The 20,807-nt window shown below is 34.1% G+C and overlaps 1 protein-coding gene across 2 annotated transcripts in view; it reads left to right on the forward strand.

Moving 5' to 3' along the window:
• The window catches only part of LOC106883108 (glutamate receptor ionotropic, kainate 2-like), a 251,853-nt gene that overhangs the window by 36,033 nt on the left and 195,013 nt on the right, over window positions 1-20,807 (forward strand). For both annotated transcript variants that reach the window (XM_089338811.1, XM_089338813.1), the window contains exon 2: window positions 13,965-14,219. In XM_089338811.1, the coding sequence (XP_089194937.1) occupies window positions 13,965-14,219 (255 nt within the window). The remainder of the gene's footprint in view (window positions 1-13,964; window positions 14,220-20,807) is intronic.

The raw sequence follows: 20,807 nt of genomic DNA on the forward strand, positions 1-20,807 counted from the left end.
ACATGGATCGCAGACATGTAGGAAGATTACGGAACCAGATTAACAAACTAAAAATAAAATCACTGCCTAAATCTGTAGGGAACAACATTTGGTGCTCTTCAAATATAATTTCTTCATGAAATTCACCTCTCAATACTGAGACACACATACAACTCCACACTAACGCAGAGAATATCTGAAAGCGCTACATCCACTTAAACAAGGTAAACATAGATCAAAAACACATAGAGGTGTCTGTTTGGATGTTGCTCCATTCTTCCAAACACTTTATGGCGGAATACGCAGTATGAAAATATAAATAGTAACTGCCAAGTACTGACAGAGTCCATTTTGTATGAATCTGCTGTGCTCAATACGAAATTATGAACAGTGAATAAAGGGAACGCAATGCCATGCCTAAGATTCGTATCGTGAGGTTGTGAGTTCGAATCCCGGACCGGGAGTGTGTAGCCTAGTGCTAGAGATACGCAGGGGTATGTTGGATATATTAAACCATCATAGATCTTGTCTTGAGCTACGGCCGCCTACCAGCTAATATTTCTGTTCTATCAGAGCAATATATGATCATACAAACGAAACATTGGAATAGTTAACGTATATTTTGTCAACTTACTTTTTCAGAATGTTACAATTATGGTCATTATATGTCGTGGTTGTCATGAACATAATGTCACCAGAGAATGCGTATCTCCGATAAATTATCGCCTCTTTCATCAACTCTGCCATTCCTGTTCAGAATGATATATTCAACTAAAGGTTTCACTGTTCATGATTAATATATAATACGAACGGAAGTAAGAGATAAAGTGAAACATCGTTATTATCATTACAATATATAACTTTAGATTGTCTGGAAATCCTTCATATATTTCCAGTTCGTACATAAGCATTATACAATGAGAGCGATCTTATATCGACAGCTATAACTGGGCATATAAACTCCGAGATGGAATAACAATATACGTTACAAAAATCCAAGATAAAAATAATAGCTGATATTTAGTGTTCGGAGTACGTATTTCTTTATTAAAAAAAAGAACGAATACAACCTACATAATATGGTTTTATCAGATAAATTGTTAAATAGAAATTAAATGGTCTATAAAAAAGAAAAAGAAAAAAATAGAAACGGTAGTCTAACTAATCTGCATTTAGATATTTCATAAATCCATACAAGTATTATTCATCTACAACAGAGAGAGAGAGAGAGAGAGAGAGAGAGAGGAAGAGAGAAAGCAGAGAAAGAACAAGGGAGAATGAGAGGAGTGGGGGCAGACAAAGAATGAGACAGATAGTTAGACAGAGAGAGCATTATAAAGGCGCAATTATATTTAAAATGATTTGAATATCTCCAACAATACACCATGTAACAGCTTAGCTCTCTGTGGTGGGGAGATACCATCATTGAAATGGTTAGATTTTAGATTATAAAAGTGTCATTATTTTGTTGAACTGCTGAAAGCCTGACTTTTATGTTATATCTATGTTATTTGAGATAACAAAAGCAGAGTGATTTTATTTGCTTAAACGTATGAGAGATCTACGCCTTTCTAATGTACTTTCGAATCATCACATTCTTAACCGTTGCTATTATATAACCATTCCTTTACGTTATATTTATTTATTTTTCATAATGTAATTCTAATCGTGATGTTCAGTAAAATATATTTACATATATAATATAAGGTTCAATAATTTCATTGTAATGACGTTTATTAACTTACTTGTATTTGTTAAAACCTCATTTATTAATTGTGCATGTATGATATATATATATATATATATATATATATATATACATACATGAACTGCATAATCTATTTCGTATTTATCATTTAAATTGCATTATATATAAATTATTCCACCTATAAACACTCATACACATCGACATATGCATATATACATTGAAGACAGAAATAGAGAGATAGAGAGGTATACAGTGAAAGAGAATGTGTGAGAAAGTGAGAGGGGTATCCCGTATTCGTAGTACTATATTCAAAGATTATACAACTAATGAAATTTCTGCATCAAGAAGTTTACGATGTTCTAAGAGGCCTATCCAACAATTTCTGCTGATAGAGGTATGACTAAACTCTATGCACCTTGTGCCTGAGGAAAGGTACGTTTCAATACATCAGCAGCAGATCTGCAAAGCCATGTGCCGTCATTGATGTTGGAGTTATTACCATGTCCTGAATGCTTAAAGCAGGCTATTCACATTTGAAACAACCATTACGAGTGTCTCCGCTGTTTCAATGTGAGCGTGAAGTAGATGCCAGCTTCTCTCTGAGCCTACTGGCTTCTCCTCTCTGAGCCTACTGCCGACTAGTACAAATCTAGTACCTGAAAGTCGGCTTGCGGAAGCTGCTGAAGATCACAGAAACGGTAATTTCTCATCGCTAATTGTAGTGATTTACCCGTCGAGTGGTTCATGTAGAAGTCTCCGTTCCAAGGAAGGAATGTACTGAAGAATACATGAGACGACAGTGCTCAAATATGTAGAGCTGGTGGAAATATATCGAAACAAAGTGTGCCAAACATAGTTTTCCTCGAATGCGGTGGAATGCATGCAATTTACAGGTCAATTCACTTTTCAGAGCATACGTTATGCTGGACATAAAACAGATCAGTATGTGATATACCATGAATTGATTCCGAAAGCAGGAAAGTTTACCTTGATGTTGTTGTGGATTAGAATGCATTATCCATTGGAAGATCAGTTCTATCTGGAGTAGCTCGAACAGGAAACAATTTGGGATTAGATCAACGCTTGTTGGAACGTGTGGGGACGATTGTCTAATTATAAAAAAAACCCAAAGTATTATAACGACCCCTCACCCCACCCCAGGAAGCATTGCTTATGATATAAGCTAGCTGTATCGCAGAAAGATTCATGAAAACACCCCCCCCCACACACACACACACATATAGAGAGAGAGTGAGAGAGAGGAAATCTAAGTAGTATACTTCTTTTGACATATATGAATAGGTGAGTACAATGAGTGCTTAGATCGGTTTACGACTAAGTCCCCGTCTTGAAGTGTAAAGGGAATTCTTCAATTAAGGATATCTGTTTCTATATCACTATACTTCGTCTCTTTAATGACGAAATACTTGGATTATGTGAATTCGTTACACATTAACATGATCTACTTGCTTAGGTATTCCAGGAACCCCTATTAGAGACTTTACTCACTTATCATGAGAGTTCTGTGCTTAGTTTATATTTATTCTTACTTTTTACTGTAAATATTCTCCAGTGACACCAAATGTTTTGCTTGTCCATCTCCCATTTTTTTACTTATCTATCTGTCCGTCCGCCCGCTCATCTGTCTATCTGTCTGTCTATCTATCTGCCCATCAGTGTATACACCTATCTGTTTATCTATATATATATAAATTACATAACGAGGCTAGAAATTGATATTAATCAATTAAAATTAATAGCTTAGTATATTTAAAAATTCTGAAGATTAAAAATTATATTACATACAAAATTAAGAGGAATGACCACCAAGGTGGACTCCTAATATGACGTCTATCTTTAGCATATTAGGTGTGCACCTTTGGTGGTCATTCCTCTTAATTTTGTATTTATGTATGTACGTATGTATCTATCTATCTATCTATCTATCTATATACACACATGCGTGTATGTGTATATGTATGCGGTAATATATATTTACTCAGACAGGCACAGAATTAATTGTTGCACTTGAAACACAACGTATTTGCTTCTGATATTAGTTCTGTTGATAGATTTGATTCTACAAATTCCACAGGCCATACTAAAGTCAATACATTTCGTTATATTGCCTCTCTTACGACTGTATATAGAAATTACTCACTAGCTGTATCGACCATATTCGATGTTCTTTCGCATGAATGTAAATGGAAAATCATCAAGATAGGAAAGAAGTTCTTTCAACTTTAAATTCAAGCCTTGATGTAGAAGCTTTTCTGTAATTTCTGCTAGCATAATATGTTCTATCGTCAGTAACGATATATGATGTATGTGAGTGTGTAACAATATCACAGTACCAAATATAACCGAATGACAATAAGCCAATAAGCAGTGTAACAAATGCTGGTTATTTGGTTATTTTAATACAACCGTTCGCACAATAACAATCCAATACTCCAACGCAGAATCAATAAGAGGATAACGCTCTGACCGTTCGACCTCAGCTCACTACTGGCTCATCAATTATATATGTGGGAGTGTTAGTGTGTCTATCTATCTATCTGCCTATCTATCTGTCTGTCTATCTGCCCAAGTGCCATGCTTTTCTATCCTATATAGTTATGTCCACAATCTGAACAAGTTATTACATAAATTAAATTCTCGGATGCACAAGTGAAGTTGGTCATAATTGTCAATCTCTTCCCTGGTTTGAATTGGAATTCACAACCTTCCAGTAGGTTAGAGCAAATTCCTCAGATTGGACGTCCGTATTTTTTAGCCTTTGGTTTCGTGGCTGTTCTGTAATGCTTAGCATTTGTCAGAAGTTTTTTCAGCAAGTCTTTACATTGATGAATGTGTCTTCAGAATGTTGTTCATTTTTGGATTCCTACTGAGCATTGGTAGATTTTGTAGAATAGTACTGTATACCTCATTGATTTTAGGGTTATTAGTTCAGATATACAGTACTATTTTGAAATGAGGTGTGGTGTTTCGTCTTGTTTCCCTTTAGTGTTTTAATGCCTGCTTTCTTAGCACGTTTAATTCCATCATCTATAAATGAAGGTGGATAGTGTCTCTCACTTAGTGTTGTTCTGAGGTCTTGAAGACGGAGGTCCCGATTATATCTATAAGACACTGTTGTGCAAATACTTTTGGCTAAATTAAATAGAATATTTCTTTTGATGTGTTTTGGGTGGCATGACCTAAACAAAAGATATTGCTTCGAGTCCGTTGGTTTATGATTAAAGACAGTTACAATTTGGGTGTTGACTGTTTATTTTTATAAGAATATCAAAGAAAGGGAGCTGTTCGTTGCTGTATTTCATTGTAAACTCAACATTAGGGTTTATAGTATAGAGCATTGATTTAAATTCCAAATGCTTATTAATGGTCTCATTCCAAATGATAAAGCAGTCATCCATATATCTTTTATAGTTCTTTCTTATACAATAGTGAAATGGATATCCATATTTTTTTTCCAATGACACTTCATATATAGTGAAATCAAAATATTCCAATATTAAGTTCCCAGAACAGGGCCTACGTTTGTTCCCATCGCAATTGCACATCTTTGGCGATAGTAGCTGTCATCAAATAGGAAATGATTGTTTTGAAGTATAAATTTTAAAGTTTCAATAATAAAAACCTAGCTTATACATTCCGGAAATTCTTCGGGGTTGTTTTCCAGCAAGAATTTTATTGCTTTTATTCCATAGTCGTGTTGAATATTGGTGTAAAGATTAATAACATCCAAGGAAGTCAATAACGTATCTCTTTATTAGTTGTCTTTGGTAGGTGCTTAAGCATATCTAGATCGTCTCTAAGGAAACAGGAAACGTTTGATGTAGTTCAGCAAGGATTTCAGTAGGATGTATAGAAAATTGCTTAGGCGTCGGGTTTCACAGGCTGGGCCAACTATAATAGATTTTAAATTTAAATCTTCTGGCGCTGAGATATTTATTCATTTTCCTGGTGATTGATTGCAAGCTTCATTAATTATCTTGACAAGCGTGTTTCGGTTTCCGTCTACCAAATCCACTCACAAAGCTTTGATCGGTCCGAGGCTTTAATAGCAGACACTTGCCACGCAGCGGGACTGAACCCAGAACCATGTGGTTAGTTAGCAAGCTTCTTACCACACAGCCTATATGTTTATAAAGCATGTAGCTTTGTCGTTATTAAATTTATATTGCATTTAAATACATTTGATTGTATTGAAGTAATGATGAAAATGGATTTGTTGTTTCATATGGTGAACTTAAAATTTAGGATACGTACTGTTTTAATTCTAACTTCAAATTTTTCCGAGAACAGCTTCTCGTCTTGTTTCGTGCAAACCTTTAGTGCTATTTATGAATTGGGATGTTTTGTATGCTAGTACTCATTATCTAAAATGCCATACTTGTAGTCATAATACCTGCGGCTTTGCAAGCAGTTAAAAGAATAAGGAATAATAATAAAAAAAAAAACATGCTGAAAGAACCACAAAAAATATCCACTAATATTCTATTTATAAAATATGACGTTATTGTAACACTTTTTATTCTGTTTGGTCTTTCATCTGAAATGATTTTCAGCGTTGTTAAATGCAATATTTTCTATAAGCACCATTGCAAAGTCAAACTTCACGTAAGCCATCTACCACCACTCGTACCCTTGCAGGCTCCTGTTATTTAGAATTATGGAAATGTAGGTGAAGGTTATGCCAGTGCTGCTTTCTTGGTCGATATTCGACAATCCGTTAGCACCCTGCATTGCTATTTAATACCGGCATGAAAAGCAAACAAACAAAAACAGAAGAGAAGACAGAAGAAAAAAAAAAGCTAAATGCTAATAAACATGAAAAACGAGTAAAATAAAACAGCAACAGGGCGACATTCTTGTAAAAGAAAATTAAAGAAAATCAAACTGCTGAACGTTTGTCATCCAGATTAAACATTAAGAATTAATTCAAAATCATAGAATAAGAAAAGACGCACAGAGAATTTCATTCTAGTTTAACTTTTTATCGAAATTTCTCACTTTGTTCTTATTTTCTTTAAAATATTTATCACCGTAAGAATCTCAGCATGATTCGTGAGTATCGAATCGGGGAGGAAATCGATATATTGATCCTAATAGATGCAAGAGCGAGAAGAATCATTCAACATACAGGAACGGAGACAAAATTTTCAAGAAACATTCGTACGCACACGTACAGTGAGTGAGAGAGAGAGAGAGAGAACGTGGATATAAAGACAGAGATAAAAAGGGAGATGAAGACAGAGAGAGAGACAGACGGAGAGGGAGGGTGGGGAGAGACATGCATAAAGTCTGACATTTTCATCAGTTGCAACCACATGCACATCATATATACTCACAAATGTGCAGGTAACATATGTGTGTGTGTTTGTATGAGTTTTTTTTATATATATACATATATGTACATATATATATGCATTTATATATACACACATGTATATATACATACGTATATATCCTTATGCTCCTTATGCTATGTGGACATTTATTGTGGTTTTAGAGTCAGGATTTGACTATTTTTCAGCGTGGCGGTATCTCTTAGATACCCTGTATTATAATTTTAAATAATTTACGTATATATACATGTATATATATATATATATATATATATATATATATATATATATATATATGAATATATGTATATATGATATATGTGTTTATGTGTGTGTGTGTGTGTGTATATATATATATATATATATATATATATATATATATATACACACACACATATGCACATGGCCTAGTGGTTCAAGTATTGCACTCATGGTCGTGATATCGTCGCCTCGATCCCCAGACGTGCGTTGTGTTCGTGAGGGGAAACACTTTATTTCAAGTTGCCCTACCCTTCGATTCCTTTTATCATGTGACACGTTGCACACTTGCACAGGCAATGTCGATGTAACAGAAAGAGTAGTCTTATTGGAAAGCGAACATTAGATCCCTATAATCAAATCATGTGGGCTGTTTAACAGATGATCTATGGAGGGCTAGGAAATATTAATTTAAGCAGTGATAAATGAAAAATAGAACTTATGGGGGAAATTATATTTCGTTCAGAAGACCCAAGTTGTGGTTGGTCATTGTGGCATGATTTTATGCTCCAAACAGAATCTTCCACGGATAGTCGACCCACGTTATTACAGATCAATTCGTAATTGCCCCCCCCCCAAAAAAAAGAAGAAATTAGCACCAATTTAGCTGTCATCCAAGTTCCGTGATAAATGAACTAATGTGATCCCAGTTCCGTGATAATGATGAGAGATTAGAAGCATTTTACTAAGCCTATTAGTCTAGGATTGTATAACTCTAAATGAAGCTTAGAAACATTCAGGTAGTTTGCTCTGATAGAATCTTGTCTTTTGATTGCGTTGTGTTATATCTGAAAACCAAATTAAATCATATTATAACATCATTACTACAAGAACAGAAATATTATACAGAATTTTTTTTTTTCAAACAATAACATTCTAATGAATATCATTTCTTACCTTATAAGCATACTGTTTAATAGAAGATTGGGTCTGAAGAAGTAAGAATAATTCATATATTGCATATCAAACAGAAAATAGATCAAGGGCAGTGAGATGAGGTGTCCACGAACTCATTTAATAAGAAATTTATTACGAGGACTGAGAAATTGTATATTTCTTGGTGTGGTGAAAGGCGAATGATAATTACCAGGTATTACGACGCTTATTGGTGTAACACTGCCCACCTCTCGGTCTATTTGCCTCACGGTCCTATTATTCTACAACCTGTTCTGTACTATACTTGTGAGGGGTTTAAGTCTAGCTCATAACAACTGTCACAATAGTTCATAAAAGGGCACATAAAAAGTGGTTTCCCATTATAAACCATTATCATATATGACTCTTCGTAAAGCTGATGAAGTTACGATCTTTTTTTTTTTGTATATGGGAGTTGGCGGCAAAAGTCTAAATTGACACTCGATTACATAAATCTCTTTCGTATCCAGTTCTGTTTAATGATGATTGGCTTTGTGTGTGTTTGTGTGTGTGTGTGTGCGTGTGCATGATGATTGACCGTTGACTGGACACTATTAAATTTTTTTTTTCCGTGTTTTTCTCCTTGTCTCCGTATTCTTTCTGTTGAAGAGCGTAGCTCGAAACGTCAAAGACTTTCCGTATTCCCGAGCGTCATACTAATACATCCTTTTGTTATTTACACCATCTGTCCTCGTCTGTTGTTGTTTTTTCGTATATTCTCCCCTATATGTATATATACGTACATAGACACACATATGCACATAACTGCGCCACATATACACAAAAGCACACACACACACACATATATAACTATATATACATATATATAACCTGTGTATGGGTATACGCATTCATTTATATATGAATGTATGTGTGTATGCATAACTCACACACATAGATATATAGATCGATAGATAGATACAACAGAGTGAGGTGATAATTGCTACACGCACACACACACATATATATATATATATATTTTATTCTCAAACTCATCCACATACATTTATCGCGTCCGTGTATGCGTGCATTTATATATTTTCTACACCCACGTATCTATAAGCATTATGAGTGTGTCTGTGTATATATACATATATATATGCGTCCATTCGTATGTGCATCTGTAAGAAATAGTTGTGTCCATTGAATAACCATTGAATCTAAGTGAACAAATGTATCTAAAAACGCTAAAAACATTCAACATAACACTACATATGCGCATAAAATATACATGTACACACGTTACATCATGTTTGATCTTTTACTTTAACACATTTTGCTATATATTGTTCTTGATCTCTTCTTACTTGATGTATAAATACGTAGAACTTCAAACACGTTACGTATCTCATCATTATGATGTTCGAAGTTGGCGTCAGGATCTGTAGATGGGTGGACATACTTTAAAGTGATGTTCAGTTACGTCTCTTTAAGTTTTACTTTCGAAACCACTCTGGGCGATTTTTTCCCTTGATGATCCTGCAAGGAAATGTTTTATGAAACACAATGGTCGATGTAATCAACTCTCTTTCCCTTTTTACAAAAGAAACAATTTATTGTAAGGAATTACAATTATTTTCTTTATAAAAGAACGATAATTGGAATAACAGAATACGTATAACCACCACGAAAATGTGTTTCAGCGGAGCTTTACGATCCAATTTCTAATCCCACAATGTTCAGTTTTGCTAAAGTACCAGCAACACACTGAGGATTATGTAGTTGAAATTTACAAATAATAATAATAATAATTAATAATAAACAAAACAAAAGACGAAGACGGGTGTGTAGACAATAGATGTATGTATTAGTTTAACGCTCGGGAAGTGAGAAAGTCATCTCCACTACTTGAGTATCTTATAAAGCCTGGTACTTGTTCTATCATTATCCTTTGGTGAACCGCTAAGTTACGGGGGTGTATACAAGCTAACACTTGTTGAGAAGCCGTATAAGGCGACACAGACACAATGACACGCACAAACACTTATATACGTTGTAGGGTTCCACTTAGTGCCTATCTCAAAAATTCACGCAGAAGGCATTAATCGGGGCATTAATACCTTATGCTAAATATAAACAGTGGTATTTAGGGAACGGCTTTTTTACTTCCCCATTTGCTTTGCAGCTGAAGTGAAATTTGTTTTTCATTATTGACGAAACGATAAGAAGAAAATGAAAGATGTGATTCAATGGGGTCTATTTAATTGGTGGTATACGGCAGTGGTGCGAATATTTATGTTGGAAATCGGTATTTTAATAATGGATAAGAAGACTACGGGATTTTGTTTAATGTCTTTTCCTCCTGAATTAAAATCACTTTCGTTTATACCTTCTATTCTTTCGAGTGAAGAAAATATATACCGAACATGTATAGCATCGAAAGAGTGTTATATATTGCTAGTAAGGCTTTCAGTCATTTCATCTGTCGTTTTAGTGATCGTTATTTTCAGTTTTTGCTTCATTGTTTCGAAATTATAATCCAATAAGATCTTTTGCGCTTAATGCGTTTTTCTGTCTCTTTCTCAGTTTTTCTATTTGTATGTATATTTATCAATGTGTGTAGATGTGTTTCCCTATCTATTTATAATCCGTCGTGTCTTTTTATAGTATGGTTTTTCCATCCGTAACCAGCAAACTTTGACGTTCTCCCTCCTCTCAGTGCACCGGGGAACAGAGGATAGCGTTTAGGTACCATTGCAAGCTTATATTTTTAATCAATAATCCTTTAATTGCTTTACATCTTCAAAGTATCTTGTCATTCTTACTGACAGCATAAATTATTTCCCTTATTTGGATTATGACATCCTAATTTTACATTGCAAGGGTGGCAAGCTGACATAATTGTTAGCAAGCTGGATAAAATGTTTAACGTTATTTCTGCTGGCTTTAGGTTATGAGTTCAAATTCTACAGAGCTCGATTTTGCATTTCATTCTTTCAGGGTCAACAAAATAGATTATTTGAGCATCCCTATGTCCAGATACCCGACTAGTCTCTTCCCTCAAATTTTCAGGCTTTGTGTTTATACTGGAAACAGTATTTTTTATACCAATCTGGAAATACACATCACCAACAAGAAAGTAGACACCTATATAGTTAGTCGACCTGGTAAAAGTATCAACTAAATTCCTATCTCTAATAAAAAATACTATCAACTTAAATCAGGTATTATGTCATTTGTTATACCATTGACAACAGCTTTAGTGTGACCCTGTCATTTATAAAACAGTAGGAGTTTCAGAAAATTTCGTAGCTGTTTCTAGCAGATTGAGATTCACAGAGATAGCTATATCTCCGCCGGAAATCAAGTCGTTTATATGAAAACGTATACAAAGTTGAAAATGACGGTCACATGAACGAGAACTTGGCTCACATCCAACAACGTGCAAAAGTGAAAAGGGAACGGGAGTGTGTGAAGTGTATTAGATGTATTAAAAGAATGAAAGTTCAATACCACTGCAACTGGATTGAAAAGCATGTTGAGGCGAGTATCTAACATCTTTCCTCCGGCATTTACTCTCCTCTGACATTCTACGGCATTAAGAATAAAAATATTGATTTCCTGCATTGACAAAAAGCCATAATATTTTTTTAGGAAGCGGTGTAACCGATGGAAGAGATCCAATAATACATTACGGATTTGAATATATCGATATGGGGTGGGGGTGTATGAAAGAAAAAAAATGTCAATTTTCGTAGGATTTTCAATTCAAAATGCAAAGGCACTTAACTGGTATATCGTAATGCCTTTCGTTTGGTCCGTATTATTCTACCCGACGTGTTCACAAGCGAGATTATATTAGGAACTCAATAATGGCACTCAAACTTTATTATAGACTGCATTTTCACTGCACAATGCTAACCTAGTCTGCTGTATTTGTTGGATCATTTATTGGGTTGGACTGTGGCCATAGAGGAGACCGCGTTTGAACAGTTTCAGTTTAATAAATTGACCTCGCAACAGACGCACACGCGTACAAACACTCACACATACACACACATACACTCTGTTACGCCGACAGAAAGTGAGTTTATATATATATATATATATATATATAAGGTAGCATGCAGGCAGGATTATTAGCACAATGGACGGAATGCTTAGCAGTATTTCGGCCGTCGCTACGTTCTGAGTTCAAGTTCCACAACTTTGTCTTTCATCCTTCCAAAGGCGATAAATTACGTACCACTGGAGTACTGTCCTATTAAACAGAATAGTTGCTGTGCTCCATCCAGTAAATGCTAACATTTTCGATCGGTTAAAATCATAGGCCATGAAAGTCGGTGCAAGACTATCATTATTGTTGCTTTTATTATTATTATAATCAGCATGAAAAATCACCCATACTTGAGATCCGTGAGTTTCATAATTGACACGAAACTCACCATTTGAGTATACGAATGTATATGCACTCAGGTTTTGAATGATACTTTCCTGTTTGCATCTCCAACCCCCCCCCACACACACACACATACATATATATATATATATATATATATATATATATATATATATATATATATATATATATATATACACATTATATTTGCATCACCAAACCCACATGTATATATATATATATATATATATATACACACATTATATTTGCATCACCAAACCCACATGTATATATATATATATATATATATATATATATATATATATACACACACTATATTTGCATCACCAAACCCACATGTATATACATATATATATATATATATATATATATATATATATATATATACATACATTATATGCATTAAAAGTATTGTATATATCTTTATCTTTTATGGTTACGTGAACATATACATGATTTCACAATCACGTGTGCATTTCTCTGCATGTACCTTTATCTGTGTCTGTAGGTGTGTGTGCGTATGTTTTTGTTTTTTATTTAAGTAGAACGAATTTGAAAGTAGGTGCACGTCACAGAATTTATAGTAAAAATAATTGGAGGTGGGAATATTTGAAAATGTGGGTATCTGGAAATAGTTACACACGACAAAAGAATTCTTACAGATTTATGATATTTAGTCGAGGTGCTGCAATGATATCAGAAGGTTAGAGTTCCATAAATGTTCTGATACGAACATCAAGGTCCGATACATTCATTACTTTTTTTTTTCTATGTATCCGGTTTTATTTCTCCCGTTTGCAGAATCACATTTGCAGCATACATTATATTATTCGAGTATGTTTGTCATTAAACACATAAAAAAAAAAAAAACGTTAATTGAATATTTACAGCAGGCATTTCGATATTTTTAACACTGATATTATTTCTTTATTTCTAATTATTCATTTATATATAATTACCTTCAAAATTCCCTTAAGTATAACACATCATTTAGCGGAAACACTTAACTCACTTTACATATTTAGAATTGTACAATTTCTCTTCAGGCAAACAGGAATATACAATGATACATAAATATTCATAGTTGTGTTTCTAAAAGTGGAGTATGCATTAAAAATAATTTTGTTTTTCTCACAATCTTTTGTTTAAAAATTTCATCTGATTATTTCAAATTTATTACAAATGTAGGAAAACTGATTATGCTTGCATCCATTTCCGATATTGGCTAGACATTATTATATTAAATACGGAACATGAATTTTGTTCCCTGTCCTCTGTATAAAAACAAGCGACTTTCTAACCGATATACATTAATATAACATGGCGCCTTTAACAAAAAAATATATTTACGCTTTTACTTTAACTTCTTATTTATTTTTATTCTTTGCAGTATGTTTCCAAGTTGGTTTGAATTCCATTGCGTTGTTTGGTCCTCGATCGTATATGGTGGCTTCCTATGTGAACTCAATGTGCAATGCCTTGAAGATCCCTCACATCGAGGTTCGCATGGACCACTTTCTCTCGGATGTCCCCACATTCTCAATCAACCTCCACCCAGACATGCACCAACTCAGCAGGGCTTATCTAGATGTCATCCAGTACTTCCAATGGAAACAAGTACTCGTCATTTTTGGTGACAAAGAAGGTAAGACATCCACAAGATTGCAGCTTTTTAATTCTTTCATATTTGATTTACCGTGTATGGATAATTTACCCTCGCAGTCGAGGAAATTCGCATATAAGCAATGAAAATGCTTCAAAATTATCAATGAAACTAAAATATTTCTTTTGCAGTATACAAGTAGAAATACATTTGAAATAACATAATTTGTGGTAATTTTTTGTTTTGAAATCTCTTCAATTTTTTCATTGTTTTTCCTTCGTCGTGTGATAGGGGACATAACTAATTATCTATTACAAAAGGCAGTACAATCGGCAGGAACTGTAATAATATAAAATACCTGATATTATTGGTCGCTACGATAATGATTGTTGGGGCTTTTTGTTTTTTTGTCTTACTTTTGGTTACGGAAAACAGATTCAATACTGTGAGGAGTGAATGGAAATCTCTCGCCTATGTGCTCTAGTAACAAAGTCTTATGTTATTTTTGTTGCTTATCGTCGTTATCATCAGATATCCGTTGGTTTTTGACTGCTGAACCCCGTAAGCAATTCCCGTAATGTACACTCATTGCAAAGTAATATAATGTATAAATGAAACTTTGGTACTTTGTATGCAAGAGTACTATACGGTTTGGGTACACATGGTGTGAAAGCTTCCTGAACATGTCAGTTTTCGAAACGTTTCTCACCGAACATGATATGTGTAAAGATTCAATACTTTCGTTACATTTCTTAAGGATGTGCTTCTCAAATATTGATAATAGTTAGTTTTGTAAGTAAATTAGTCTTTTGAGTTGTAGATCGAGAAAGCTCTTTTGACAATATACTGCCAAATTTAATTAATTTACACCTCACTTAACATAATTTTATGTAGTGATGAATTTCAATTCCATCAAAAGAACGTAATTGAATTTATTTTTCCAATACTCCTTTTTCTGTCAAGTTGAGTGAAACAGTGGAAAAATTATTTCAAAATAAATTGATATCTAAATAAATATTTACATCTAAACCCAATTAAAATAACTTCCTTGAGCAAAATGCCAAAGACCAAAACCTACTTTGATACGTTTTACATTATTAGCTCTTTATTGTTATCTGTGAATTTTGTATTGTAGCTATCAACATTATGAGGAAACGTTTTTGGCGTTTCAGAATTGATATCTTTGACGGTGTTGCATATGTGTGCCAGCGACTTTGGTCATGCTGGCTCTCCTAATACACGAATAACTAGGCAAATGCGTGGTTCTGTGCTTAGCAAACTCTCTTCGGAGCAACGTGGTTTCATGTTCAGTTCCACAACGCGGTCCGTTGGACAAGTATGTTCTCCTATTTCATCGTGCTGACTGATGCTTTGTGACTAAATTTGGTAGCTGAAAACTGCATAGAAATCCGTCGCATCTGTGTGTGTATGTGTGTGTGCACGCTCGTGTTGAACACTGATAGTAGACAACACAATGTAACAATAACTGCTCCTTTTACGGAAACGCAGCTACATTGCGAAATTAACTGAATTTCATACTACGCGTGAAGCACGGTACGAAAGTGACATCTGCTCGATATGCTGTATCAAAAACGGTGTATACCCATCATGACCAGTCATCTGAGAAGGGGACACGAGACACACGCATCACAACAATATGTGCGTGACATGGGGTTCTCTTATCAAGAAAACCATCTCATGACCTTTCAGGTGGAGCCCAGTTAGAATTTTCTTCAGGTCGAGAAATCGTTAGCACGCCAGGCAGTATCGTTAGCACGCCAGGAGGAAATGCTTCACCGTGTTTTGTTTGCCGTTACGTTCGGAGTTCAAATTCCACCGGGGTCAACTTTGCCTTTCATTTTTTCGGCGTCGATTAAATAAGTATCTGTTACGCACTGGGGTCGATGTAATCGACTTAATCCTTTTCCTGCCCTTGTCTGCCCCCTGTGGGCAGTAAAGACATGGATATACTGTATCAAAATTAACGATGGATCAGTCTTTGGTTGTTGAAGTAATTAATAATCTAAAAAATTATGACTGCTGAAAAAGTCGAATTTTCCAATATTTCAGTTGGGGGCAAAAACAATGAAGTGTTTCTACTGAGCGTATCGATCCCACAAACCTATGTTTCATATTCAGTCTGGAAATTATACTATCACTATTTTAGTTTTGTATTTTAATCTGAAGCAGAATGTATATTAGGATGCCTTCGGCATACATACGCACACCGAAGATACAAACACACACACACATACACACATATACATAAACATAATGCATACATGCATGCGTACGTGCGTACGTACAACTAATTATCAGCAAAAACGAAAACAGTTGCGCTGCCCAGTGGCGAAGTTTATAAATACACCAACCGGATTACAAGTACAGATTTACACACTTAATTATTGGGGCACTAGGATAAACAAAACGAACTGTCTTACCTCTAATTTTAACGAATTACTGTTCTAAAAACGAGAACGGAAAGAACTGATTAGGATACAACAGATGCAATTCATCATTGGACCTCTTGGAATATGCAAAGTTTAAAATATAAGTAAATATACACATTACGGAACATGTAAATAGATGTATCAGTAGGCGTGTATAATGGAAAGCTTACTCATGCACTGGCGGAAAATACGTGCCCAAATTCATGTTCAACTATGCAGTTGATATTGTTGAAAGTCTGACGAAGAAGACCTCATCTAGGTTAGAAATTGATTCTTTCGTCATTGACATGAAATCTAGAAATATATATAAATACATACATATGTGTATGAGTTTGTGTGTATATACATACACACACACACACACACATACACACACACACACACACACACACACACACACACACACACGTATATTATATCATAGATATAAACATGTATATATATATATATGTATATGTATATATTCGTATATATGTATATATACACGTACAGGTAAAGAGTAATAGATAGATAGATATTCTAGAAGCACATACGTAATTAACCATACCGATTTCAGTTCATAGAATCCTAGAACGGGGACCAGGAGCATATATTCCTTAAAAATATTGTCTGTGTAAAGAAATCGTGATGTACTTCAATTTAAGTAGCATACATTACCAAGAACCCCGCAATTCGACAACTATTAATTCCGTGTACAGTATTAAAAAAGTCTTGCCAACTCATTACTCTACTTAATGATTATTATTTTATGCATAATATTGTTAATGTAATTTTTATGTATTTTCATTCATTTCATTTATTCGGATTGCTGTTAATGTGGTGGCGCTCATATCCGTTTTCGACAGTTTCCTTTTCTATTTCTTACTTTTGGGTTTTTTTATATGTGTGTATAGTGTATCTATTAGAATGCATGTCATTTTAGTGTCTTTGAATTCATTTGCTCATTTATTTTTGTTTTTGTTGTCCTTGTTATTACTAACTTTTTTCGCGAATGATTTTGTTCTTACAATCCCAGATTCTTCGCATAGTATTAAGTTATCTTTGAATTCGTGACTATTTGGTTTGATCATCAATCTATACGGAAGGCATCTCTGTGGCGAAAAACGTCATGCAGTTTGTTGAACATGTTAATTCTTCAATTCGTAGATTGCAAAAGTTAACTTGTATTACTTCTTTGATACCAACTCCTTTTTTCTTTCTTTCGTGGTTTCCTTTCCTTCTTCTATTCTGTCTTTCTTTTTTCCGTCTTTCGTCCCGTTCTTCTTTTCATTCTGCTCTTCTTTATTTCCTTCTGTCCCTCTTCCTCCCCACCCCAACCACTGCTCGCACAGTATTTAAAATGATCTTGAGCATGATTTTTCACCGTAGAATTTACATTTAGAAAAATGAATAAAATTGTTAATATATATATATATATATATATATATAAATAAATATACATGCGTATTTATGTGCCTATGCACATATAGAATATTAATTCTAAATATACATACGTATATATATATATATATATATATATGAGAGAGAGAGAGAGAGCTAGTGTATGTAAATATATACGAATACATGTATATGTATATGTGTGTGTATGTATATAAACACGCACGCACACACATATATATACCTATATGTATGAGTGGTTTTTTTCCATGTGTTTGTTATTAAAGTTTTTCGCAAGAGTATTCTTGTTACCCATTAATTAATTTTATAACACATCTATTAGTTAGCACTACACGAATCCTTTGCAAAAATCTGATAGTTTTGTTTTTGATATCGTAGGTGGTCGAAGGGAAAATTTAAGAGGAAACAAAAGCTGTCAGTCGATACAATGCAACCTACAGCGAGAACTTTTCTTGTTTTCTATACTATACGTGAGTGTGTGTGAGTGTGTTTGAGTCATTTTGTTCTTATTTTTGTATGTTTTTTTTTCTTTTGCTTTAAACGTAATCTTACTCGATAAATACTAGGAGAGTGTATCGTTGAGATATAAATGCTTAGCAAAATAAGGTGACACCTGAAACAATTGGCAGAAAATTTCGTTGGAGTATCTTTCTTACCTGTCCCATCTAAGTTGTTTGGAGCATGAAACTAATGTTTACGTTTGCATATAATTACGTACATTATTTCTGTGTGGGTGGGTGTGGGGTTCAAAGACATTGAAGATACAAGGACGAAATCAAAGAACAGGTGATTTAGACTTACGCTCAGGCAAAAATGGAGGATGCCTCTTATACAGATACTTATTTATATACATGCATGCATACATACGTTATATATACAGGATGCGTAAGATATTTGACGATAGATTTATGTTTAAAAAACACAGATATATAACAGAAAATAACTGTATTTATCAAAAAAAGCTATGAGGATAAACATAAGCCTTCTGTTATATGTTATTCAAAAAAAGCCACCTTCAGCTTTATCAACTGCTTCTATATGAGATCTAAATCATCTACATGCTTGAATCAACTGGTCCTGGTTCATTTTGGACATTATTCTGACTATAGCAGCTTTCAAATGTTATATCATTAAAAAATGAATTTCATATTTCTAACACCCTGCTAAAATTTAATTGTTAGTGTATCAAAATTGTTGATCAACTCATATTGGCTGTTTTCATGGGAGATAAATTTTGAAGAAACATCTTAGAAATTGGGCCAAATGGAAAATTTATAAAATAAGATTAGTTGTGTATAAAGTGACGTGCGATATTTGTAGGTACGAATAGAGAGCGGGCTTACAGGAGGGGCAAAGCAAATTTAGTGAACTTTCTACTAATCATGAAAATATTTGGTCGATAATACTTGCTTAAATCTATTAACTAAATTCGGATTTCCTGAATTGGTAGGTAAACTATTCAGCTCTTAATTGAAAAACATTGGTGTGGAATTTCTCTCCATTGCTGAATGACTGTATGCCTTATCGAAACTTTATTCTTCTCTTCCTAAGATACAGTAATGACAAGTGAGCGATGTTCATTCTTGTTTGTCTTTAAGGTAAAACAATCTAATGGAGTCTGAAACCCTACTGCCAACTGGAAAATACTATTGATGCTGTAGTTTTTGATACGATATGTCTGTGTTAAAAAAGACAGTTTCGTCACTATCCCGCTCAATCACGTCTGTTCTATTTGGGGCAATTATTCAACAAAATACACCGGCAAAAACTAAGAACAATTCCCTGCAATTTTGTTAAGTGCATCTTAATTGTCATATTATATTACACCTCACCACACACGGACACACATGCAGATTGTGAAGGAGAGAGAGAAAGAGAGCTATAGTGAACTTTAGTTGTCACTAATGGATATTATGCGATTGGTGACGATATGACAGTATAAGAAAAGTTGCACTATTTGTATTTCATCAAATATGTGTTTCATTTGCCGAGTATATTTGCTTCAAAGCCAGTCTCAATAATATGAAATAAGATCATCACGAACGAAAATTAAATGACTATCACTTTATAACCGATGTGTTACTTGTATGTGTCTCGATATATATTTGGAGATTACATACACCAAAACATCTACGTATAGGAAGCGAGAAAGATAGACATACAAACACATATACACACAAAGGTACATAGATATATAGATAGATTGATTGAGAAATAGAAAGATACATAGATAGATGCTTACATACAAACAGACGTACACATGCAGGTATAAGTTTTTATGCAAGTCTTTGTGTGTTCGTGTTCGCATGAGAGGATGCATGGGTTTTCCGACACAATATAAAACAGTGAAACATATTCCACACGTTTTTTTCCCGTTGTTGTTATGTTTAAAGATCAGCTGTTTAAAGATCAGCTGTTGTTGTATGTATGTATTAATTCCATATACACCATTATTTTCAGAACCAGCACGCAATAAAAATTCATAAGACAACAAGTAGTTTCAATATGACGTGGAAACAAAAACGCCGTGAAATGCGTTTAGGCTTATATGGGATTTATTTATAAATCAGAGCACGGTCATAGCTGAATGGCGTAAGATTGATTATTCCCAACCTATTCTCGAAGAATATTGAACGGAAATAATGTATAAGCAAATGGGACGTCGATAATACTTAAGAAATATTATTAAAGGGTGAGATAACAATTTATAGATTTACTAAGAGACTGTTTATGAGAGATAAGTGTAGATTTTAATGATATAACTTAGAAAGACGGTAATTAT

This window comes from Octopus bimaculoides, chromosome 21 (genome assembly GCF_046866305.1).
Source record: "Octopus bimaculoides isolate indiv1 chromosome 21, ASM4686630v1, whole genome shotgun sequence".
Classification (NCBI taxonomy): Eukaryota; Metazoa; Mollusca; class Cephalopoda; order Octopoda; family Octopodidae; genus Octopus; species Octopus bimaculoides.